The 25,423-nt window shown below is 47.4% G+C and overlaps 1 protein-coding gene across 8 annotated transcripts in view; it reads right to left on the bottom strand.

The window, feature by feature from the left end:
* Nucleotides 1–25,423, bottom strand: part of LOC118225438 (partitioning defective 3 homolog) — a 381,373-nt gene that overhangs the window by 143,981 nt on the left and 211,969 nt on the right. For 6 of the 8 annotated variants that reach the window (XM_035413832.1, XM_035413834.1, XM_035413833.1 and 3 more), the window contains 4 exons: nt 21,856–21,894; nt 13,552–13,740; nt 12,860–13,030; nt 2,901–3,042 (listed from right to left, as the gene is read on the bottom strand). In XM_035413832.1, the coding sequence (XP_035269723.1) occupies nt 2,901–3,042; nt 12,860–13,030; nt 13,552–13,740; nt 21,856–21,894 (541 nt within the window). The remainder of the gene's footprint in view (nt 1–2,900; nt 3,043–12,859; nt 13,031–13,551; nt 13,741–21,855; nt 21,895–25,423) is intronic. The other 2 variants (XM_035413837.1, XM_035413839.1) reach the window with 1 other exon arrangement.

Below are 25,423 nucleotides of genomic sequence, written 5' to 3'. Positions count from 1 at the left end.
AGCGAGGAGCTGGCCTGTGTCACAGTCAATCACACCGCCGGCCCAGAAGCCTGGGCTGAGCACGCCGGCTCTCAGCACCACTGCATGGGAACATCGCCTGTTAAAGGCTTTTATATTAAACGCATAAAAGCAAAGCCGCCCCCCCCCCCCCAAAAAAATGGTCCAAAATGGGGGTAACTGCACAGCGGAGGCCAGCCCACGGGGCCTCAATTTCAGGCACTGCGTGACATCCATCTGCTGGCTTGGCTATTCAATTAAGAGAAGTAGGATGCCCAGTCATGTGAGCTACTAATGACCACAGGTTTCTCCCCCAACCTCAACTCCCCCCGACCCCTCGCCTGTCCGCCTATTCGCAGAGTTCACGCGTAACGCTCAAGGGCGAAAACAAGCGCCCGCCGTCGCCTGCGATTAACGCCTCCGTCCGCCCAGTTTAACCGCGGCCGAAGCGCGTTAGCGCACGCGGCCGGCTAATCCGTAGCCTGAAATTATTTACAGAGAGAGAGAGAGAGACGGGTGTGGAATTGCTCCTGTCTGTCTGTAGGCCCGACCCCGCCCCCTTAATGATGACTGCCTTTTCCGTGTGACAGCCTTCCAGCGCCCCGGTGATCGATACGCTAGAGCAGCGCTCCAGTCGATCAATGTGATCGCGCCATCCAGCCATGTTAATGGCCTCTCCCCTCCAAGCTCTTTGTGCATCTCCCTGCAGTGCCACGGCTGATTGATTCCCACTCATTTGATTTAATAGGCGGGAGATTTAATAGGCGGGAGATTTAATAGGCGGGAGATTTAATAGGCGGTAGCTTTAATAGGTGGTAGATTTAATAGGTAGCGTAAAAGAAGTATAATAGTTGCTGCGCGGGGGGGAAGACGATGAAGGAAAGTGTACAGTTGACACCTCCAGACCGTGCCAGAGATCACAGCGTGTTTAAATAAACTCGATGTCACACCTTAAAAACTCCGGCATGACTTACGGGCATCGCAAGCCAAACTCGTCAGCCATCTGTTCCTCGCTAAACGCAATCACATGAAACGGAATGAAGATGTTTCCCTCGCTAAAGATGAGATTTGCTTGCATACAATTTGCTCACATGTACCGAGCTTAGCCAGTGGTATTTTTAGAATAAAGGAGTAAACTGTAGTTCCATTGATCTTGGTGAATTAGTCCCTGTGCATGACTTAGGTTAGTTCATCAGTTAAGTCTTCTCTTCAGCAGCCTCTACGTAATAAGGAATGGACAGAAATTAAGAGACTGGTGATTGTCCAGTGATTATGCAATAAAAATGCAATTATTGTTTCTGTACTGTGGCTCTTTAAAAACCATTCAGCTCGAGTAAGGTGTGTCTGCTGGCTCTCAGACACCGAACCCCAGCCTCAGACACACCCCGACAAAAATCTCAGCGCATTCACCTCCGATCCCTTCTTCTAGCACTGCGATAACAAAACGGCAAACAGCACCGGGCATCTGCTTTAATGAAGTGGACCTGCGCAAGGCTCCACTGTAAACACGGGAGGCAGGCAGGATGTCACGGTGCGTGATTTAGCATCGCGATGCTACGTGGTTAACCCTCCTCCTCGGCCTCTCAGTCACTCTCCCATCCCCGATGTGACATCCACCCAGAGGGCTGGCCGGAGCACACTGCTGGGTTAGCACGCCAAACTGGGCCTCACGGCACAGGTTTAACCAGCTGTCTCCTTCCATTAGCATTACGGCAGACAGACGAAGAAACGTTTGTACGCATCACTAAAAGGGCCCGGCACTGAAGATGCCGGTTTTCCGCGCAAAGCACATTCAAATGCAACCCACAGTTTGTTTTGTTCTTTTTTTGAAGGTCTAGGTGTAAAAATGACCTTGGTATGAAAATGATTTGTTTGTCGGAAAAAAGATTTTTTCATGCTTCATTGGTAACAGAAACAAAACAAAACAAAGTCCCAGTACTACCGTGGCTTTAGCAGCAGTGAAAGTCAGTTCACACTAATCTTTGTCGCTGGAGCTTTAAAAATGTCCTCTTTTTTCTTTGCTGATTAGCATTCATGCACGTAAGGTAAAGAGGCGAAAGAGCAGGGCTGTTCGCAAATGAACTCAGCTCTTTAACAGAAAACTGAAGATTTAAACCACGTCTCACGGCTGCCTGCAAAAACAACAGCCCCCACAGTCCTCGGCATTAACATTCAATCATTCCCAAACATTCAAATGTCAAAATAAGAAATATATTTTTAAAACTTTCTCAGACGTTTTTGTTTTTTAACGGCTGAGTTCTACTGGGAGAAAGGACAGGTCCTGGGGGAGCTGCATGTGTTCAAGTTTAGGAATTCCATTACAATCTTCCAGAAGCTGTTTATGATCACAGCGGTAGTTTCTGAAAGACTGTCGGTGTCTGTCAAGGAGAAGTAGATTGTGGCAAATGACTGTGGAAAAAAGAAGGGAAGAGGAAAAAAAAAGAGCAGAGATCATTGATCTGGGGCCTTAATTACCCATCAGACGCCTGACACCCTCTCTGATCTCAGTCTGGGGGAGCGCAGAGTGCTGATGGAGCCCCGGTGTGGGGGGGGGGCAGTGAGGATGCTTAGGGGTGGGGGTGGGGGCGGGGGGTAGGTAGTGTGGCTGGGGAGGAGGTGAGGGGAATCCAAGCTCACATACCGCTGTTTGGTTTAACACACTCAGGCACACCAACGGCGACTGCCACAATGGGGGGTGTGTGTGGGGGGGGGGTCAATGGTGGAAAGGACGAACAGGCACCTGGGATTGATCTGTCGATTTCAATTTAAATCCGGCTGTGAAGCTGAATTCTAAGAGCAGGAGGAAGAAGAGGAATTCGGGGAGGGGTACAGGGAGCGACCAAAATGAATTTGAGGGTAACCCTGGGTTACGGGAACAGGGCCGGCTCGCGCTTTACGCTTACCCATCATCCTTCCGCGCGGCGTCAGGTGGTCGTCCGACCCCTCAAAGCCAGGGTACAGGGACTGGGAGATTCTGCGCTCGTGGTCCTCCAGCAAGGGGTTGAGGGGAACCTCGGGCCCAGTGGGAGTCACAGGGGTGTCCAGCTGAAATGTAGAAAGAGCAAAGAGGGGCTTCTCAAGAACTGAGCAAGCAAATGTACTCCACTCAAGACCATGAGGTCATCACTTTTTACCCACTCCCCTGCTCCCCCTTCCCCTCCGCAGACTACACCAATCAGAGGTGAGCAATTGAAGAGCTGACAAACTTTTCATGAGAGTTTGTCCAGAAAATTTGATTCTGATTGAGCCAGAACACCATCCACTGACTATTCACGCCCGCTGCCCTCTCAAATAGCCACAGCCAGTTTCTCCTCTCTTTCGATGCCTTCTGCACAACATGCAATCTACCAAAAAACAAAACCAAAAACAGGGAACCAATCACACGCACTATAGGAAGCGCGGAGACCTCAGGTTTTTAAGGGAAGCATTTAAGGGAAGCATCCCTTTCTGTGCTTTCTCCACCTGCTTTTGTTTGGTCAGTGGCTAACCGCTAACCCTGGCAGTGCTCCAGAAGGACAGTATCTTCAATTCCAGTCGCTGGATTTTGGCACAGGAACGGGGCGCAGGAACACTCGCTCTCCTGCTGCTGCTTCACAATCTGTGCCACTCTGCTGGCTCACATGCAGGAGGACGCGCCGGGTTTGGCGTGGCGGGACATTGGTAATTAGCCGTGAACAGCATCGGAACAGGGGATAATCCTTTATCTGCTCCCGGTGGAAACGACGAGGGTGCGCATTGCACTAGCCCAGTCGCGCTCGGTGTTAGATAAGGGGCCATAGATTACCGATGACGGCGAAGATGGCTGGTTCCTAACGGCCCAACTCGGTAAACAGGGCCGGAGAAATTCCCTGCGGGTCGATGTATCGTATTCACAATTATTGGAAAAAACAGGCCACTTGTTGCTCCTGACACTTTCGCACAAACATCGCTGATGGGAAATACAATTGCTTTTAAACTTTGAAGAAAGAAACCCATTTCTATACACAAAGTGCTATGTCCCCGAAGGCAAACCTGCACAGCTTGCGTGCGGTTCAGAGGACCACCACTTTCTCCACAAACTTTTCTCACAAACTTGGGAAATGCCTGGGTTTTCAGACTCCGGTCTGAGGACCGTGCGCATGCACACGTGTGATTGGACGGCGAGGCCCCAACTCCTCGGGTCGTTCCGCGAGCCTTACCCTCGCAGGATCTCTGCCCCCTCCAGGAAGCCCGGAGAACTTTAATTAAGCGGCTCTCCGCTGGGTCCCGGCTCAGAGGAAGGCCCCCGCCCGCGCGGCGTCTCGGAAACGGTACGCTCGCGTCTCACGACGCCGCCCCCCTGACTGACGGCCGCAAGAACCCGAAAGCAAAACAAAGCCCGCGGGGAGAAAACCCGACGGCCCCCTCAGAACCCAGAGGAGAGGCGGGACCGATGTCTGGGGAGGTCACGCGGCCCAGGCCCCGGTGTCAGATGGAACCCATTGTCTGTTTAATATAAATGAGATGTTTAATGAAGCCGGGAGCGGAGGACTTATCTAAGTCAGGCTCGATAAGAGCGGAGGAGGACTGGCGCGCCACAGGGTCAACGCAATTACAATGGCAGCCGCGGCCCACGCTCAGGCCCTCATAATAGACCCGTGCCCACAATGAATTGAGCTCAATGCGGTTTAAATTGTAAAATGAGGATTTGTTTTATTAGCTTTTTTTTTTTTCTCTCGTTCTAATCTTCTGGGAGCCGGGGGAGAAGACGGAGAAGCGGTGACTCTGGCGTGGAAGGGGAACAAAGGGAAGGGAGGATGAGAGCCGGCGGCGGCGGCGGCGGAAAAGCTTTAGAACCGCAGAGCCACGGGAAACACGAGTCTTAACAGGGCTGGAATTTATGGGTGCTCTGATCAGGGAGGGAGAGAGGGAGAGAGAAGAGAGAGAGTGAGAGTGATATATATATATATATATATACATATGCATGTGCATATACACACTACATGCCCAAAAGTATGTGGACATCGAACATCAAACATCACATACATAATTATGGCCATTAATATGGAGTTTGTCTACCCTTTGCTCTCACCCTCTCTCTCTCTCTCTCTCTCTATATATATATATATATATATATATATATATATATGGGGGGGAATATAGAGATAGAGAGAGAGAGAATGTTTCATCCCAGTCCCGGTCATAATGGAAACTAATCTAGTCATTTTCCAGACGGCGGAGTCCTGTGAGCGTTTCTCTGCATGCGCCCGGGGCCTTAGCCGAGGGGATGGGGGGATTGCACTCCTCCTCCTGACGCAGCATTAGCCCGTCTGTCTATCAGCCCCGCTCCGGCCGCAGGGAAGGCGGGGAGCCGTCCCTCCGCAAGATTTCCATCCGCCGGATCCCTAAGCCTCTCTCCAAATCATATTTGGAAGCCAACCTGATGGCGGCCGCGGTAATCCGGCAAACCCCCTCGGTAATGCCGTGATTACGTTCCTTAAGCTGGACGCGTGGGCGTCCGCTCCCTGGCCCCCCGTCCGCTCCGTCTGACACACCCCCGCGTCTCGTGCCCGCAAGGCTCATCACCACACCCGGATCCCCCCTCCTGCCTCCCCAATCAAAACGAGAGGCGTCCCTAAGGAAAGCTGAGAGACGCCCTCTGACTCCCTCTCACAGTACGCAAGTCAGGTCACCAACTGACAAAGTACGGAGCTTGTAATGAGATTTCTACATATTTTTTTTTTAATTAAACGCGCGCTAATTTAAATAAAAGGAATTAAGTGCGCTTGCTTTATCGCAACTGTGGGCAGTGAAGTAACTCGCTGAGGGAAAACTAAATATTTTCCCCACCGTACTGCATTTTGGTACAGGGCTGTAGTGTCTTTGTTCAAAAGAGGTCTCAGAAAGGATTCTTTATCGCACGCCGCTCCATAATAATCTCGCGGACGTTATCGAAGCGGCTTGTCGTCATATTTCGACGTATTCAACAAACGCGCTGTCCCCCAGCGCGATGATCTAATTGAGATCGCAATCGCTCGTCGAGGAAAAGGTCACTTCAAATGTCCATTTCGTCTGAGTGCAGCTGACTGTGGCCAATAAGGACACGCCCGCGCCTCTGCTGGGCTCCTCAAATTCGATACCAATACGAGCATAACTACTGAAATTGATAACTGATTGATAGCGGATTGATAACTCTCTCCAGGCCTAATAAATCAGCCCTGCTTCAGACTGGCCGTGTTTGACATGGGTGAGTCACGCGGCTTGTTTCTTTTGTACGATGCAACGGGAATGCCTCCAGACTGAATCCCCACAAGTGACCGGAGTTATCATGGACGGAGTGTAGCACAGTGGGTAAGGAACAGGGCTTGTAACCGAGAGGTTGCAGGTTCGATTCCCGGGTAAGGACACTGCCGTTTTACCCTTGAGCAAGGTACTTAACCGGAATTGCTTCAGTATATATCCAGCTGTATAAATGGATACAATGTAAAATGCTATGTAAAAGTTGTGTAAGTCGCTCTGGATAAGAGCGTCTGCTAAATGCCTGTAATCTAATGTAATGTAATGACTGAGCCTCCATTAAGTTTAAGGCACACAAATGCGCTTGTACTGAGCACGTCAACCGTCCGACCTCTCCTGAGGAGAATTTCAGAAGTCCACGCTCTCCGAGTTAACTTCAAACTGCCACTGAGCTTGTCAAAATTCTTATTCCGTTACACCTCGCTCCAGTGCCTCTAAATGTAAAGTCAGGCAGTTATATCTGCAGTAGTAATGGGCTTCCTTCTCCATTTATTTCATGATGACCACATTCAATTGAGCATGTGAACATGTGCGTGCGTGTGTACGTGTGTGTGTGAATGAACATGCGTGGGAAACGTGTGTTAGAGAGTGACTCAGCTTTTGATCCCACCCAGCAGACATCAGTAATGCTCTCACATTTTAATTACATCATTAAACGATCACAGCGCTCTGAACTTCACTGTTCTTAAGCAATAAATGCAGCATGTCCAAGTCTTTAGAGGAGCACACTGATCTGCAAGAAAGTATGTCTCATTATTATGACACTCTATACTCTATATGAACACCATACGATGTTCTGTCTGGCAAATTAAAATGAAAAACATCTGTACAGAACACATGGCAGTACACAGTGTTTTGCATTGACAGACAGCTCTACGGACTGTGGTTAGGGTTTAAAGAACACTGAGGTTACCTCAGCGGTTAACGTAAAATTCTCACAATTACACCAACGCCTCCAAAATCCTTTTTTACGGATTTCGAAGGAGCTACCGCAAAATATATTTTTTTAACAGCGATGTAATCTTCCATAATGTCAACTTCCTCTGCAGACGCGGCTTTAGGACGCCGCACTTCCTTCCCGACACGGCGACACGCCAGATTCGGAGCGGTCCGTCGCCATGGCGACGACACGCTCCGCTCACCTGACGCGCAGCGGCGCCAGCCAGCCGGCAGCTGCCTGCACCTGCGCATCTTTTTTTCATGAGGGTCCATAACCCCTCCGTGGCTTTAAAGGCTGTCAGAGGTGCCGTTTCCCCCCCCCCCCCCACCCATGCCCCTGTGCATCCAGCCCCCAAAAACGCCTTTGCGCGGTCGGTGGAGGGAAAGAGTCTGTGTGTGAAATTGCCGTGAGGCACGCTTAAAAATGAGCTGAGTGGCGCACTAAAGTTTTACACATCTTAATTCAGATTCGTTAAAAGAGACATAACAGGAAAGGATTCGGTCGACGGGGGCTTCACCTTACGAATGCGCATGTGAAATATGCAAAACCGGTTCACACACAAAGAAAGCGCTGATCTGGTTTCCACCCTGCGAGATTAACAGAGTTAATATGCAGTAGAGAAATGTTTCTAAAGGGAAAAAAACGGGGAAAAGATAAGAGAAAAATGATTTAATTAAACCAAACGGGTTCGATCCGGTAAGCAGAGCGGACCGTTTCCGCAAACCCGGTGAGCTTTTGTTCGAGGAGCGGCTCAGGTTTGCCGTCACGAACGCCACGCCGCTCAGGTTCTGAAAACAATGGCCGCCGTTTCGGAGCTGAGGTACGAGCGCTCCCCTGGCACACCCTCCAGGGTTCTGCATCCCCAAGGGAGCAGCGCACGGTGCTGGAGTGACAGTCTTTCCCGCCCACTCCCTCAAACACACACAAACACACACACCCGCGATTCATTTTACAACGCAGTGACAAGCTGTAGCACAACCAATAGCTGGGAAGCAGCACTAAAACCAGATATCCCTTCATGGTTCCAGGAACAATAACAGGCCTCCCTGAGTTCTTAGAACTGACGAGAGTTTTTGATTTAGAGAAAGGAATAAAAAAAGGGAATAAAGACTCTTGTTTTTCAACATAAGTGGAATTAGCATTGATGAAAGTGTGCGTATGTGTGTGTGTGCACACGTGCGTCTATGCATGTGTCTTGTCTATGCACGTGTGTACACGTCTGTGTTTTTGCATGTGTGTGTGTGTCTGTGTGTTTCCACAGTACGTGCGTGTGTGTGTGTATGTGTGTGAGTCTCTTCAGTACGTGTGTGTGTGTGTGTGTGTGTGTGTGTGTGAGTGTGTGTGTCTCTTCAGTACGTGTGTGTGTGTGTGTGTGTGTGTGAGCATGAATCTGCCTCTCCCTCCTGTACTCAAGACAAGCCCCTTGGGTGGGAGCAGCAGTAATATTATGCTGCTTTTTTCGATTAACTCCTCTTAAAACTCCTATTTGATGTTTTCCACTTCAATTTAGAAGCCCTTCACAAGTGTTGTTGTCATGTTTGTGCCAATCAATGAGTCCAGTGAGCAGCCCGCACGGCACTTCTCTGTGTGCAATTTCCCACTAAATTATGCCACAAGCAGTGGAAAATGACTTTCATGCGCCTTTCTGTCACAAGTAATAAATATTCTTTCACAAATTGTAATTTCAGGTTAACAATATATGCATTATTTCTAGCAGGGAGGTAATCAGCTTAGATGTATTTGTAAGAACTAAGCATAATTGGCCATGTTTAACAAGCTACATTCATTTATCTACAGCCAAAAGCGTACATGGCCCACAATTACATTTTATTAAAGGTATTTCATGACAGGAGGGATCCTTTTGTTTTCAGTAACTCAAACCGTTGTTTGTAAGAATTTCCAGAAAAGAATAATACAATGCGTTCGATAAACGCAGATATTCCTAGGTATTTTACTTTAAGATTAAAGGGGGTGATAAGCCAACTTTAACAACAACAAAATAATTGCTCCTGTTTATTTGAGCCAATCGTATTTCACTGTCTGGCACTTGTGTTGTTTATTGATAATTTCTACACAGTCATTGGTAGGTAGCATCGCAAGATTTACAGAGAATTATGAACGACATACATTTATTGTGTCATTATTTTGAGTTGGCATATTATGGCAAAAACTGTTATTTCTATGAGAACTTGAGTTAATTAGTGTAAAATGCTAATTTTGAAATGTCTTGCGTTCCAAAGACGCAACATTCCATAGGTTAGATTGAGCAGTAATAATAGACATAAGACATTAGAAATACCACAGGTTCCTAATAAAACTAAGAAAACCTACTGCCATAAAAGAAAACCACCATAAAACCACATAGATATGTAGTGGCTGACAACGAGTCTGGAATGCCTCTCACATATATGCAGTTGATATACCCGGATTATAACGTTTTGCAAGAGGCAAGAAGTTGTTAAATTCGATGTCACATCAGAAGGGTGATAAAATTGGAAAGCGCATTAAGAATAATGCGTTGGAAATTAACATTGCAAAGAGTCTGCAGTGAGCCATAATACCTAAATTTAATTGAATTGAAATGACTTGAGCATTTTGATTGCTTGAGCATATAGGAAAATGTATTTACTAAACAAGGGTAATGAGAAAAAAAGCCAAAGCTCCTCCATATTGATTATAATACTTTCGGCCAGAGAGCTATTACAATGACCAATTTCATTTCTCTCTGACTTTCTCAGGCAAAGTCTCATTTTAAATTCTGGTGGAGAGAGCTTGAGTCTCCGACAATCAAACAGGAAAAAATATAACAGTGAATAAAGTATCAATTTATCCAAATTGCAGGGTTTTAAAGATAGGGGGATAAAAAAATAAAACACTGTCATTTAATATACATTTCCTTTTCAATCTTTTTCCCCCTCCTCTTTTCCCTCAGAATACCCAGTGGTATTTCTGAGTCCGTCTCTTGTCCCCAGGTGACAATATGGGAGATTACATGCTCTCCAGTCGGCATGGCTATATAGGAAGTGATTGTAGACTACTTGATTGTAGATTGTGGGTAACGTCAATGCACAGTGTACTAGTGCGTTTTCCTCATTTTCCAAAAGGAGGCCTTCCCCCCCAGCAAGGCTGTGCACACCCATCCAATTGTTCCCTTGTTATGGAAATCCACACCAAAGACCACATCCTGGCCAGCCAGTTAACCTTCTCAGAAATAGCCCCAAATTCAGAGGGGTGCAATTATAAGGGGCTGCAAATAACCGGCAAGACTGCAGGGGGGTCGTCCTTCACAATGGAAGTGTCTGTCAGGAACGGTGCCTCTCGTCAAGCCGGCTCTGCGTGCGCAAATTGTGTGCGGGGGCGAGGGGGGTCGTCAGGCCTCGGAGCGTAAATCCAGCGTCTATTCTGGAAGAGTCGGCCATGACACGACAGGAGCTCCATGCACCAGCTGCCTCCCTGATTGGATCAGCCGAACAACTTGACTGACTCACACTCCCCCCCTCTTAAGCTCAGTCACAAGAGACCTCCTCCTGTGCCCTTTTCAGCATCACACCCCGGCAGACAGACAGACAGGCAGACAGGCAGGCAGGCAGGCAGGCAGGCAGGCAGACAGAGTCAGACAGACAGACAGACAGACAGACAGACAGGCAGGCAGGCAGGCAGGCAGGCAGGCAGACAAACAGACAGGCAGACAGACAGGCAGACAGACAGACAGACAGACAGACAGACAGACAGACAGACAGACAGACAGACAGGCAGGCAGGCAGACACACAGGCAGACAGGCAGGCAGGCAGGCAGACAGACAGACAGACAGACAGACAGACAGACAGGCAGACAGAGACAGACAGACAGACAGATAGACAGACAGACAGACAGGCAGACAGGCAGACAGGCAGACAGACAGAGACAGACAGACAGACAGGCAGACAGGCAGGCAGACAGACAGGCAGGCAGACAGACAGAGACAGACAGACAGGCAGGCAGGCAGGCAGGCAGAGACAGACAGACAGACAGATAGACAGGCAGGTGAAAAGGATGCAATGCTAATGGGAGACTACAGAGCGGAGCAGAGGGGGGGATTCCATATTCACAAAGCTTCCCTCAGCGGGGTGGTTAATGCATGCGGTTTCGTTTCCCGTTTTTTTCCCTTTTCCGAGACATTGATGGATTTTATTCATTTCAACGTTGCCCTCCGCCATTCCACATTTGCTTTCGCGCCGCCATGAAAACCCCGGTTCGTGACATGTGTGCGCGGTGACTCACAAGCTCACAGCTGTTGTCGCCGTGAGGGGGGAAAGGAGGAGAGAAAAAATGAGGGGGAGAAAGAAAAAAGGAAAGCACTTATTGTAAAATTCGGTTTTGCGGGGACGCGACAAGAAGTGGGAGAAAAACGGAAGGGGGCCCAGCGGGGGGCCTTTCTGCTCGGCTCCTGTGTCTCGGGGCTACGGCTCCCCCCCCCCCCCCCCCACCGGGAAGAGCGCTCTTAGTCACCGCTAACCCTCCCCACGAGGGCCGAGACCGAGAGACTGGGGTCGACCCCGCGTCCGGCAGCGCTGGGGGCAGCTGGTGACCTTACCCGCGGAAGCCGGGGGGGGGGCCTCGAATCAGGGATGCGGCGCGGTATGGGGCGCCTGTCCGCACCGCGCTGTGTTTAATCAAACCTGACCCGAGAAATCAGCGCAGCGCACGACTCCGCCTTCCACAGACGGGGCGAGGCCCTCACTGCCAGCTCAACACCGCTGCGCAGCACCCTGTCTCCACTTCAAACCAGAATATTTTGCCGCTGACAAAAAAAAACAAGCGCATTTACATAGGCAGCCGGGTCCAATCTGTCTTATTTTCTTTTGGAAGCCTAGTTGCTTTCCGTGCACTTGAAAGACACTGGCATTTCTGCGTTTTGAAGAGACGTGTTGGATTTTTCATTTCTATGTTATGCATATGAGATGAAGCCCTAAGAAAAATAATACAAGGGCAAAATCTTGAGTGAGGAGGGATAGGAGACGGGGGGGAAAAAAAAGCAGGAGTTGATATTTCATACAAAACATCTTATCAGTATTCATCTGAACGGCAACCTCGCCAGCAGAATTACTTTCGATCCCCTCACCTCTGCTGCCGCCAGATAACGACTGCTCGCTTTAATTCACTTTTAACGTCAAACTTCTCAGCGTGCCCGGTGCTGCAGCCGCCACCGCCACCGTCGCCGTCGCCGCCATCGTCTGCCAATCCTTTCACATCGACTCCCCGGTATCTCACCGTTTCCACCGGCGACGGCGCGGCCAGCTGCCGCGACGCTGCGCGCGATCGTTTCAGATGAGCGACGAGCGGCGATTTGCATAACGGCCTGGGCCTCCCGGAGCTCCGGATCCGACGGGCTCGGCGGTTAAAAGCCGAACGCGGGGCAGCGCCGTGCCAGCGGCAATCAAAAGCAATAAGCCTCGGCGTAATGTTCGCGGCAGCTGAGGCGCGCGCGAGGACCGCCCCCCTCCGCCCACAAGGCCCTCTCAGTAACCACGGCTATCACACGAACCGCGCGACGCGCCGTAGCAACACCCCCAACCCCCGTAAAGAAAATAATTACTTTGTGCTTCCGAAGAGAAGCCAAGCAATTAGTCCCCCCGCATGATCATGTCTCTAATTAGTCAATACCGCATTCGATGATGTCCCATTACCTCATTTCGTTTCGGGAACCTCCTGGCAACTATCAGCTGGATCATTCCTCGCTTGTTGCCCTCGGTAGACATGGACTTGCGTAGCGTTTCCATGGCATCCTGGTTCGTCTTCTCCAGCAACGACTCCCCGTTCACCGCTATCAACTGGTCGTTGACTCTCAGTCTACCATCCTGTCAACATGCAAGCACAAGCAGCCGACATCAAGACATCAGCAATTCAAATTTTGCCTTCTGGCATGTTAAATTCACAGGTACACTCAGCAGAACAAAGGCACCAAAAAGGCACCAAAAATCAGCAGTAAATATATCACTATTTCATGAAAGACTGTTCAAACGGGTTGGGTATGAGACAAGCAGGCAACAGAGAGAAAAGAATTTTGACACAACTAATCAAAGGCTATATATTCCTACATGTACACATCGCACCACAGCAACTGGTCACTTTGTAGAGTGAGACGTATGTAGTGAAGGAGCATTTCCTTCTCTGCAGATCCCATGAAGCAAAAAAAAAAAGAAGACTACAAATGCATGGAGAAAACTGTCATCCGAGTTCAAGAAAGGACATATATTCCAGCATCACCTGAAAAGGAAATGCATTCTTTTTGTGGGGCCTGCAAAAGCAGGCATGTCAGTGTCAAAACCTAAGAATTAAAACATTTTTCTCGGGCTTGGGTCAGTGGGGCGGGGCTTGCCTTGTATGCCGCACCGCCATTGATGATGGACTTGACAAAGATGCCCAGGTCTTCGTGGCTGTCCTTGGACCTGTTGCCCTTGACGCTGACCCCCAGGCCCGCCGAGCCGGAGTCGTTCAGAGGGATCTCCAGGGTCAGAAACTCACGGGTTCCATCTGGCGTTAACACAAGGTCATCATCTTCTGATTTCTACAGACAGAGAGAGAGAGAGAGGGAGAGGAGAAAGAAAGGGATATGGAGATAAGGACTTGTTACAGTGCCCTTGCATGCGTGTAAGCTTGTGTTCACTAGCACACTTGCATTTCAAAAAGAAAATAAAGGAAAACAAAAAAAAGTTCTGAAAAGACCAGGTGGCAATTTTAGTTTCAAACTGTGCTGATGATGCTTGATGTCTAAACAATACCTTCTTCAGAGATGCGATCGCGAGAGGCATACAAAACCAGCTGTCTCAGCTATTTTTTTTCGATTCTCTTTTGTGTGAAATCGTTTGTACAGCGAGAAAAGGTTAAAGTGGGCTTTTGTTCTAGGTTGCACACACAAGCTCAGCGTGAAACCGGATTAAAACTACTGAATCAAACACGTGTCAAACTCCCTATTTATTCACGGTTTCCAATGTGTATGGGAACAGAATTTGAAAATGGCAGATATTAAATGTTAAACTTGCTTTCAGGAACGAGAGACGAGCAGCACAGGGACAGAATAGGTCAGCGACAGAACAAATGGAAATGATTTCTCACTGTGCAAGACAGGAACTGGAATGGTGTCAGAGGCAGAAGAGTAACAACAAACCACTTCCTCTCAAGCCCACCAATTACTGCTCTATAGAGAAATAGGGCATGCAATATGAGTGAAATTAATATAGGTTACATCTCTGTATATCCTGCTGTCTGAAATGTTACTTCCATCACCTTAATAACTAAAAATTCATAAAAATATGCCGCAGACAGGCATGGGAGATTGACGTGTCAGGGGGAAATGCTGATCTTATACACTACATTGCATAACGCCGTCCAGTGTCACAACATAACGAATGTGCGCGACACTGAGCGACTGACAGTCCTGCAGGTACTGTCCACTGGGATCAGGCAGTGAGAGACAGTTCATTCTTTTTTGGAAGACTACAGCGCTCCATTCTTTGCTACAGTGGCAACGCTACCTACAGTTTTATACTGAATGTCTGTATCAAGAATATTGGTGTTCATTTTATGCATAATCATTTTAACATGGTTTTAAGCAGCTTTCAAATAACCACTTTTTTTTCAACCAATAACAATGTACTTCAACTGTTTTTTTCTCCATTCTAAGTCAGGAAGAGGGTTGTGAGCATATCAAATGGAAAATGCCAAAGAGACAGGTCTACAAATCTATGCATTACAGCATTGAAAATGGCATCTGCTTTTCCAATAGGTTTTGTTCCATGAGAAACCTTTATGCATTTCCTTTCAGAAAAAAATGAATAAAGATGTGCCACAGGGTCATGTGACACAGAAGACCATGGTAACAGAGTTTTTTTTTTGAGAATCGCCATGGAGACTTCAATAGCTACAAACTCACAAACAAGCTCTGTAGCTCTGTATATTCAACAATCATATGTAAAAAAATGCTTACACCTTCTGACAGAAGAACAAAAGAAACACACACACACACACACACACAGACATGCACACATGCACACACAGGGTAAGAATACCAAGTACTTGGCTTTAATAGCTGCTGAATGAAAGGAAATGACAGAAATGGAAGAAATATTTGGGTGCACTGGCCCGTTAAGGTAAAAACTATTGAATCAGACTCTGCCCCTATGCCCACCCCTCTCAACGCACCATCAAGTCCCAATACATTTAACACATCAAGCTTTCTGTACATAAAGCCGTATAACAAAAATCACATCTCATGAGGTTTTCAGTTCCATTTGTGTACTGTACAGAATGACCAAAGCACATGAATAAGCATGATAAGCTTCAGCCAGGAAGAACGCTACATACAAAATAGGACAGTGGGACCACAAGACAGCAAAAGAATAGTCTTCATTTAGCTCAAATTAAAGTTAATGTCTCTTGCTCAGGAAAGAGGGAGTTGGGGGAAGGGATGTTCGTATTCATTGAATCCTAATAATCAGGTCAGGTCAACTTTTTGCCGAGCACCAAAGCACCGTCTGTTTTGATAGACATGTTGACATTTTCATTGTATTCACGGAAAAGGAGAAATGGGAAATGGGACTCCTGGGAATGGTGCTGAAAGGGTCATTATCAGATGTCTGCTTTGTCATTAATAAACACTTTCAAAGAAAAAAAAAAATCTACAATTGAGTTATGTCTCCGGGGAGGCTTTGTATATAAACTCTGCTTCTGTGATGTTTCTAAAACACAAGTTGTATCAGCCACTTCAAGATTGTTTTGTCTTGTCACTTGCAATAAAGCAAGGAGAAACAGCTTCTTTCAGAGCACCTTGGGTCATGAAATGGTCGGAAAGACACTTCATGTGCAAACATTTTCAGAACACAAGACATGCTCATGCAGCACCAGCCAATTACTAACTCGTCAACAGTTGGTAGACCTCAGCTCATCAATCACAGAGCTCTGAGGGGACAGAACAGCTTCAACACAAATGTGGGGGTCCGACTGGTTAGGGCAGTGCAAAGATGGAACATCGACCATAACATATACAGTAATCATAATTCACAACATATGGTGTACTTCTTTTACATGGAACCATAAAAAAACGAAATCCAAACCCTCAGAGGCACCTCCAATATTTAGACAAATATCGAGAATAAAATGTATGAATTAATGATTTTAAAATGGGAATAAATATCTGGGTGAGGCAGACAACACCGGTACCTCACCCCTGTGGTACATGGTTTCTGGTTCCTACCACCCCAGCAAGGTCTGTCGAAGACAACCTGTCAACCTTCATAAAAAGATTTGCAAGGTGACAGCCTATTAAGAAAGCTGAGTAATTAATTAATTGATCTTCAAGCTCTATGGCACACATTCATTCGCTCCAATTGTTCTTGTGGTGAAGTCGAATTAGATTCTCTGAACAAGACAAAGGGAGACCGAATCCAAGTGGGATACGGTGGAAAACCAGGAATAATTCAAGACAGAGCGCACGGGCGTGCTTGGTATTCCTGCCTTGATGCTTGTCTCTTGCAAACAGAGGAAGAAAAAACAAAAGAAGACAGAAGAAGAAAGAAAAAAAAAATCCCCTACCCCCAAAGATTTTCTGCACATCGACGCCTGAAACAATTAGCACTGTTTTCAACTTTCCCTCACTCACCCGAATTTAGTGACAGAAAGGTCATTTGAAATGAATTTAAAAGCTTAAAAGAAATCACTCAAGGATGTAATTGAGAAAAGGGCCTATGCATGATAAGTATTGTAAGAGAATTTCCGTACTGTTTCTTTCCGGGGAGAGCTGATAAACCCTGAATGTTAAACACCTCGGGCTAATGCAGATTTCAGCGCCCAGGTACACTTAAAGCTGAGGACGGCCAGCGAGCGGCCATTTACGTGAGATCTTACCACACCAGAACTCATCCCTGGCTCTGCCTGAAAAAAAACGAGCTCAGACACTGTACTGTACGTTTTACTTTAAAAAAGGCTATGCTGGTCAGATATACAGTAATGTTCTTATTTGGGCTTTATTTTGAATTAAATAAATCCAGTCAATACAAAATTCTGTTCATTTTCAGACCAACACATTTTTCACCATGCATCCTCATTATTTATGTATTTGGATGACTGGCTGAAGGGCAATGTCACAGGCACTGGGGTAGAGGTAAAGGGTAGTAAATGACATATCTGTGATAAAGCACCGAGCCCTACAAAGCAAACAGAGAATAGATAACTACGCAACGAGTGAGACACAATGTGTACAGAGCTAAAATTGATCAGAACGAAAATGTTTCCTCATCTAGTAGTTCTGCAGTTGCCTAACAAAGAACCACAGTGCTAACCATAATGGCCAGAAAATCGTACATCATGCTAGCATACACGCAGTGCCTGACAAAGAACCACGGTGCTACACGAGAACTCTTGAGTGCGGAGATGTGACAAGCAACAGTAATGCATGTAATTGCCCAATCACACAGGTTAACCAACAACTGGAAGATGTTTTGAGCCGTCTCTACAAGACGTTTTCTAGTCTGGAAGATGCTTGCTAGGCATGCTAGCTTCTGAAACAAAAGAGCTAATGAAGGAACCGGAGTATGAACCTCCTCTACTCGGCGCACGGGCAACGTCATGACACAGGCAGGCATCGGAGATGTGTGAGAGAAAAGAGGGTGGCAGCTTCAGGCCATTTCAAAGTTGTTAGCAGAATGCTATTGTCTTCCAGCATTGCCTCACGTCAGAAGCAGTTTAATTATGAGAGTTCATGGCTCTGAACTAAAATTGGCTCTTTGATTGCCGTGCGCCATCTCGAAGGCTGAGCGATGCCACGGCAACGATGACGATGATGATGATGATGGCACTCGTCTGCGCAAGTAAATAATGTGATGAGAATTTTAAAAGACGGGGCGGAAAAGCGCGTGTAGCACGGCTGTTTTAAATGTAAAACGCAGGGAAAACGAGCAGAAAATGAGAAAAAATATTCCCATTAGAATGCACTCAATCAATTGACAGTGCAGTCTAGTTATGGTCATCCAAATTAGACCAGTGTCCCTCCATCGCTCGGGGAGGGGGTTATAAAATAAACAGAGTAGAGGTGGATTAGTACAGTTTGGTGTGTGCCGAGAGGACAATATTAAGCTCATTTGCAAGAGTTTCTACGGCAAACAAGCGGGCCTCTGCAGCTCTCCCTGCATAAATAATGCGATCGGATCTTAATCACCCTATCAGCACCTGCCTGACAGGGGTGACATGCTTAAGCGTGGTGCAGAATAAACAATAGGTTCAATTACATGATTCAATTATAATTACACGGTTTGCCACATTGTTCGAGATACAACACGATCGAGGGGGGATTTTGTTTTTTCTTTTTTCACAGACTCAAAGAGAAAACTTACAGATTGCTCAAATTAATTAACAGATAATTAAGAGAAGCAGCGTGGTTAAAGAGAGGGAGACTATCTTTATCTTTGGGAGGTGAAATAAATCTGATTTGAGCGAGGCTGTTATTTTATTCGCCGTGAGAGGAGAGGAAGGAAGGCTGCGCAGAGACACAAAGCGCACCCTTATTAACCTCCCTCAGGCGCGCAGAAGCAAGATAATCAAGCCTCTAGCGTGTTCGGGAAAGCGGCTGCCTGGCACCTGCAGGTGAGACACGCGCTAAACAATCCCAGGTCTTAAAAGTCGAAAAAAAGAAAGAAAAAAAGTAGAAAAGAAAATGAGAAGTGCTCGGTTAAGGCTCTTGTTGCGGAAAATTGCAACGTATTACCTCATCTCTCAGTTTTCAAAGTAATGCGATCGACACCAAGAGTGAGGAAGGGAGCTTCACTGCTGAAGACACTGCTTGGAATGTGTCTGCTCTCGTCCACGAGCTGTGCTAGCCCTGTCGTAATTACAACCCCATGCAACGCGCGAGTCAGCTGCCATAATACGAGGAGTCACCATGTGCTGGCCATCACTCGCTCATGAGAACCATTTAAAATGAATTTGCTCTCCACGGCAGCGCAATGGACTTCTTTCTGGTCAGGGAGCCCTCCATAGCACATGGAGGGTCCATAAAGGCTTGTTCTCCCATAGTTAGCGACCGCTCCTGCATCCAAATCCCTCCTGGTGTAGCATCGAGGTTCGGGAGCAAGCAAGGCACCTGAGCGTAACAGGCACTCAGACAAGCAACCGACACTGCACATCCTCTTTCTACAGCCAGGTATGCTGCTATAGCACCAGCTCAGTCAACAGCACAGTACTGAACTTCAGCATCTGCCCCGAGAGGCTGGCTTGTAGAGCACCCCCCCCACCCCCCCCCCCTCATGCACCCCTCAGGACAAGAATGAATGACCCTAAATGTAGGGGCTGAAACATCTCTGAACCTCAGGCATAAACGCCATCGTCCTCTTCTCCTTTGCAGGAAAGACACCTGGTGAATTAGGACTCTACACTGGGGCAGGGCTATTGTGCTTCCTTTATGCTCCCCCCGACTCCACCCAGCAGTTAGAAGAATTCCCTTCTGAGTGAGAATCGCTAATGCACTAAAAGGCTCTCATCACAGAAAGTCAATAAGTTGAGCTTATATTATATTGTTCTGCTGGTAACATAAAGGAAACGGCCTTCAACCGCAGCCATTTGGAAAACAGAGATAACATCTGTTTTGAATGATTGTCCCCATTATGTTTAGAAAAAGTGCAGAAAAGGTTCATTGCGAGGCTTGGAAAATACAAGAGTATGATTGTTTAGAGCGAGATTGTGTTTTACCGGAATTACATTTTAGTTAAAGATCTTGGCTAGACTGGTTTTAAAATTTAAAAAAAGGTGGCGGGGGGGAATGCATCATTAACCAATCATAAGTCTTGTGTGTACTTCCAGTGAGCCACTTTGGATTGCAACAATTACGCAGTTGTGTCCCAAGTAGGTTACTGGAAAACGTTTTGATGAAACACTTCACTCTCTGGCAAAACGGTCCGAGCCATAGCCCAGATGCAATGATTTGCAAGTTGTAATTATAAAGGAAACTGCTTTGCATTTGTCTCCAATTTCTCTTGACAGATACCACAGATCCAGCTGTCAGACCATACTGAGGCACAAATTAATTGCACAATTAAGATGTTCAATGCTTGGCAGATATCGTTCCTAATGGATCTGTGACAACCCAGATATAATCATAAAAGGGGATTTAATGTACTGTTTAATTACACCTCCGCGTACTATAGACATTGCAGGACCTATAAGGCCGTTGCCCAATCAGCTCCAAAAGGAGAAGCACATGCACACTGGGGGCATCACTGAACGGCCTGTTCACAACAAAAACATGCTTTGGTTCACTTGCTGAATTGCTGGGCTAACATATGGCCCCATTAAAATGATTATTCTGTGATACTGGGCCTTAAACCAAAGCTTTCTGTAACATACCAAAATGTATCATTTTCTTTCATTTTCAAAATTGCAAAAACAAGTATGCCTTAATAGGTGTTTTAGTCTTTTAATGAGACTTAAAACTTAATTTTTTCTTCCAAGTAGAAAATATGAGCTTGTTTTAAATTATTTTTTGCTTGACAAGTGAAATTGTGTTATGCCACTGCAAATCTTCGTCTTATTTAGCAAAAATGTAATATAAATGAGATTTTAAGTCCAAATACAAGACTAAAATATGGGAAGATTGACTTCTTTTTTTATTTTTGCAGTGCATTGTAACTTGTTTCGAACTTACAAAGAACTGTAGCTGCTACACTATACAAGATTTTCATGTTCAAGTCCATGGTCAAATATTCATAAATATGTATGCATGCGTACGTATGTACATGTGACACATATATGCAAGCAGAACATATTGTCATGTGGCCTTACAGGGACATACAATTGCGGAGGTCATTTTAAACGACTGATTCCTACTCGAGATCCATCAACAGCTGTGTACACTTTGAGAATTGCATTTTCAGGATGAACAAAAACCAGCAAACAGAGCAGATCCTTGGGACCTAGTGTGGACAGACTTGATTTAAACAACCAATCAGAGAAAATGGACTTATAAGACCACACAGCCCAAGCCAGGCCCCTCTCTGGGGTCTGTAAAACAAACACAGCCAGTCAGAGCACTGCCATTTAACCCTTGGCGGTTTAACCACATTCTGCTGGAAATACGTGAATGAGCAGTGTCAGTGAAATAGATTGGGTAGGGCTCTGTTTCCTGTTTACCCACAGCTCCCTTTGGTGTGGGATAAACCGGGACCGAGCGGAGGCCTCATAGGATTATACAAGACCAGCATGCACTGCGGTAGGAAGACTGAGGAAGTGCCCGAAACCGAATTTGACTTGCAACAATTTAATTCGCTTGTGATTGCCATGCCGGAGAATGGTCTCTAACAGAGGGGGTTTTGCTGGTGAAATTTGTCTCATCTCCAACGAGTAGGTGTAATGTTCAAAGTAACTCCTCGCTAACAGATGTAGTACTGAAAGCCCAGTCTGAAAAAGAGCGTAATGCTCGGTGATGTCTGTAACAGGAGGGTAGTTCTGAATGCCATCTTGAGGAGGAGGCTGTGGTTTTGCGTGGCCCCTCTAAGAGGCCGTAGTCCTGAGTGCGCTCTTGAACAGGCGGACATTGGTTGAGAGGGCCACCTCTATAGGCAGGGTGTGGTACTGAGTGTGGTCTCTAACAGAAGGGTAGTGCTGTCCTTAACAGGGTGCGAGGGCAAACGGCTCTTACCGAATCTCGCTGGGACTGCATCTGTAGCAGCTCCACGCTCTAGGGAAAGGGTAGAAATAAAGCAAATCACAAAGGCAAGAGAAGGGAAAAAGACATGTTGATGCTAACTAGCATGCGTGCAACATGCACACCAGGTGCGGCCGTGGCATTGAAAACGGGTACACAGCACACCCGCTCGACGGCCACGGTGGAAAGCCATCGGACGCGAGTCAGCAGAGAGCCCAGCTCTCCCTCTCGAACTGGGGGGTGGGGGGCGGTTATCTTCGGCTCCAGCCAGGCACACCCGCGGCCCTCAGCGCGGCTCGGCGCGAGCCGAAATTGGCCGCCCTCGTTATACATCATCACGGGAACATCTTTTAAGGCATGCGCAGCGGTTAGTCATTCCACCGGCCCGGCGCGGCCGCTGAACCGTGAAGCCCGGTTATTTATTGGATGGAGGGACGGGGGGAGGGGGAGGGGGAAGGGGGGGGGGGGGGGTGGGAGGGAAGGCGGGAATGCAATCTTCGCTCGCGGTACGGGTCGGCGGGCGGGCCGGGCGTGCGCAGCGGGGCCAACGTGCCGCCGTGCACTCTGGGAGAAGCCGCACGGGGCGGGGGGTGGGGTGGGGAGTGGGGGGGGGGTGGTCCAGCCGTGGGTTTTTTTTCGCACTGGAATGACACGCACACATGCTAATGTGCACGCATGCGTGTTCTCTCTCTCTCTCTCTCTCTCTCCCTCTCTCTCTCTCTCTCTCTCTCTCCCTCTCCCCCCCTCCCTCTCTCTCCCTCTCTCTCTCTCTCTCTCTCTCTCTCTCCCTCTCTCCCTCTCCCCCCCTCCCTCTCTCTCTCTCTCTCCCTCTCTCCCTCTCCCTCCCTCTCTCTCTCTCTCTCTGGCACACTCGCGCGGCGGTTCCCGGCAGCACCTGTTGTTAGCATTACAGTAATTGCGTCTGAGGCCATGCATTATTCAGCAGCCCCAGCCGGTCCCTGTGCGCCCGTGCACCTGGCGCGAGGCCGCGCCTCTCCCCCGGACTCCCCTGTTTTTATTTATCGCTATTCTGCGGCCGCCTCAGATGCTTATCGCACCCCCCCCCACCCCTCCTCCTCTCCCCGCCCCTCCCCTCCCATCCCTCCCTTTGTCACAGGCTGCCTTTCTCTCTTATCTCCCCTTCTTCCTTCATCTCCCTCGCCGTCTCTATCTTGCCATTTCTCCATCTCGCACTCTTCCTTATCTCTCTCTCGCTCTCATCGTCTCCCACACTCTTCACCTCCCTTTCTCTCTGCCTCCTCTTTTCTGCCTCATTCCCCCTGTCTTTCCCACCCTCTCCGTTTCCTTCGCTCTCTCCCTCCCTCCGTCTCTATAAAGACAGAGAGCACTGGAAGTGAAATAGGAAAATGAAGGGAAGAGGTTTTAAGTGATTTACAAGACATCCATGGCAACAAATATGCACACTTTCTGCTTTCTCATGATGGATTTTGTATTGTCATATCATGAGAAAAAAAGAAAAAATGAATGAACAATATTAATGAATGAAGGTTCACTTGGGCGTAAAAAACAACCTACAGTGCAAGGCCAGGTATAAAGAATGAAAATACCAGATTCCAGTTTAAAAAGACCTTACTGTCATGTATAAATGCGTATAAATGAGTACACTGGGAAATATAAGCAGCCACATAGTCAAACTCCTAATATTCAGCTTTCTGCTAGTCAGTAGACGGGCACTCTGTGTGACAAGCTGCAACTCTGACTCCGCCCCCGTAGCTCTGACTCCGCCTCTGCTGTTTTTGATTGGGCCCTCAGAGGTTTAGCCGGAGCTGGGGGCCTGTCGGCAAGGGATTGACGCAGATCAGCTGCGAAGGGCGAGGGCCTTAAGCTCTGCTCATCACACCCTTCACCCGTTTCAGAGAAGAGGGCCCCCGTCTGCTTTCCGACAGATCCGCCGAGGACAAGGCCTCATCGATCCAAATTCTCCAATGTCCTCAGGGCCCTTTGAAAACCTGAGAGATATTTCATCCAAGAGTGAGGGTTAGGGTTCGGCTTCAAAGCTAATGTTTCTCGGGTTCTCCTCTGAATCCGATAGAGCCAGGTAAAGGTTACTTGTAATGCAGCTGTCAATAAGTCTACTTCATCTGTTCGACTACTTCTGTCTGATTGCTCTCTGGAAATGCCTGCGATTCCCCAGGCGGTGCTGCGAGGCAAGAGCTTTACGGGTAATCAAATGCGAAAAAACGGAGAAAATAATTGCTCAAGGATGAACATGACAACAAACCTTTCAATTCGACTGCACGGCAGTAAGATGAGCAGAGTCGAGAATAGCTAAACGAAGGCCCACATATACGGCTGCCTCGCCCCTCACATTAAGCGCACGCAGCCGTAATCTAGATAGCAATGCTAAAAGCCCCTGAACGAAGCTTGAACGGAGCTCAGACCTTCATCGGCAGGTTTATTTACAGCAGGCAGCGGCTAAAAATATGATTCCTCGCATTTTTCGACGGCGGCGCATCTTGGGTAACTTACGGCATCGTTCCCGTTCTGATTTAAAACTGCCAGGCTGTGCCTGATGCTGCTCTAATAATAAGACCCCCCCCCCCCCCCCCTTCAACCCCCCCCCCCCCCCCCCCCCCACCCTGCTGTCCAACGTATGACAGGCGGGCAATAACCCGTCTCTGTATCCACGACGCTTTATTTGCAATAACTGTCACCGTCAGAGCAGTGGCCCCGTAATCTCATTTTTATGAACATCCTCGTATGGATTATTGAGATCCCTTAATGCCTGTGTCAGCGCGGAAAGAAACAGCCCCCGTATGTTAATATGACAAGCGGAGTAATGAAGCCCTGCCTCGCGCACTCCCCGCTCATAAACTCTGAGGGATTTCGCAGAGAAGGGGCGATCTGATTAGGACTGTATTTCCACGATGGCTTTTTAATCGAGTTGCGCGCGCGGGACGCACCGACGCGTCCGGAGATAAACACGCCCGATTCTTTAGTGCTGCGAATTAAGAGCATTTAATAAGAGTAATGCGGAATAAATAAAAAAAAAATACATGTGCTTCTGTTCGATTTGAACTTTTAAGCAAAAAAACTAAACAAAAGAAGCCTCGACCTGTACCTGTGCTACTGTTATTTTGGTTTCGCTCTTGTTTATATGTGTATATACAGTACACACACATGCACACACACACACATACATATATATATATATTAGTGCTGTGAATCGATTAAATTTCATAATCGCTATTAGTATCACAATTTTGATAGCTAATCACGATAAATCACGTATTTAATCCTACTTTGGAATTACATTTTTGTTTCAGCATTATATTTTGTTTCGAGTAGCCCAAACATTAGCATAAGATGGACTGAAGGAAACATAAGCACAAACCATTCAGATTCAGATCTTTTAATGATACGCCCACCCACCGCTCAGAGTTTTGCAGTGCAGTCACAACACCGTCAGCTGCTTCAGAATGAAATTTTAAATTAAACCGGCAGCTTTTAATGAAATTAATTTGATGTTCCTACACTTTAAATGGACTATTATTATTCTTGAAGTAAATACTAAAGAACTGGGAAACACAATGAACAAAAT

This window comes from Anguilla anguilla, chromosome 4 (assembly GCF_013347855.1).
Source record: "Anguilla anguilla isolate fAngAng1 chromosome 4, fAngAng1.pri, whole genome shotgun sequence".
NCBI classification, from domain to species: Eukaryota; Metazoa; Chordata; class Actinopteri; order Anguilliformes; family Anguillidae; genus Anguilla; species Anguilla anguilla.
This window is presented reverse-complemented; position numbering and strand designations above follow the sequence as displayed.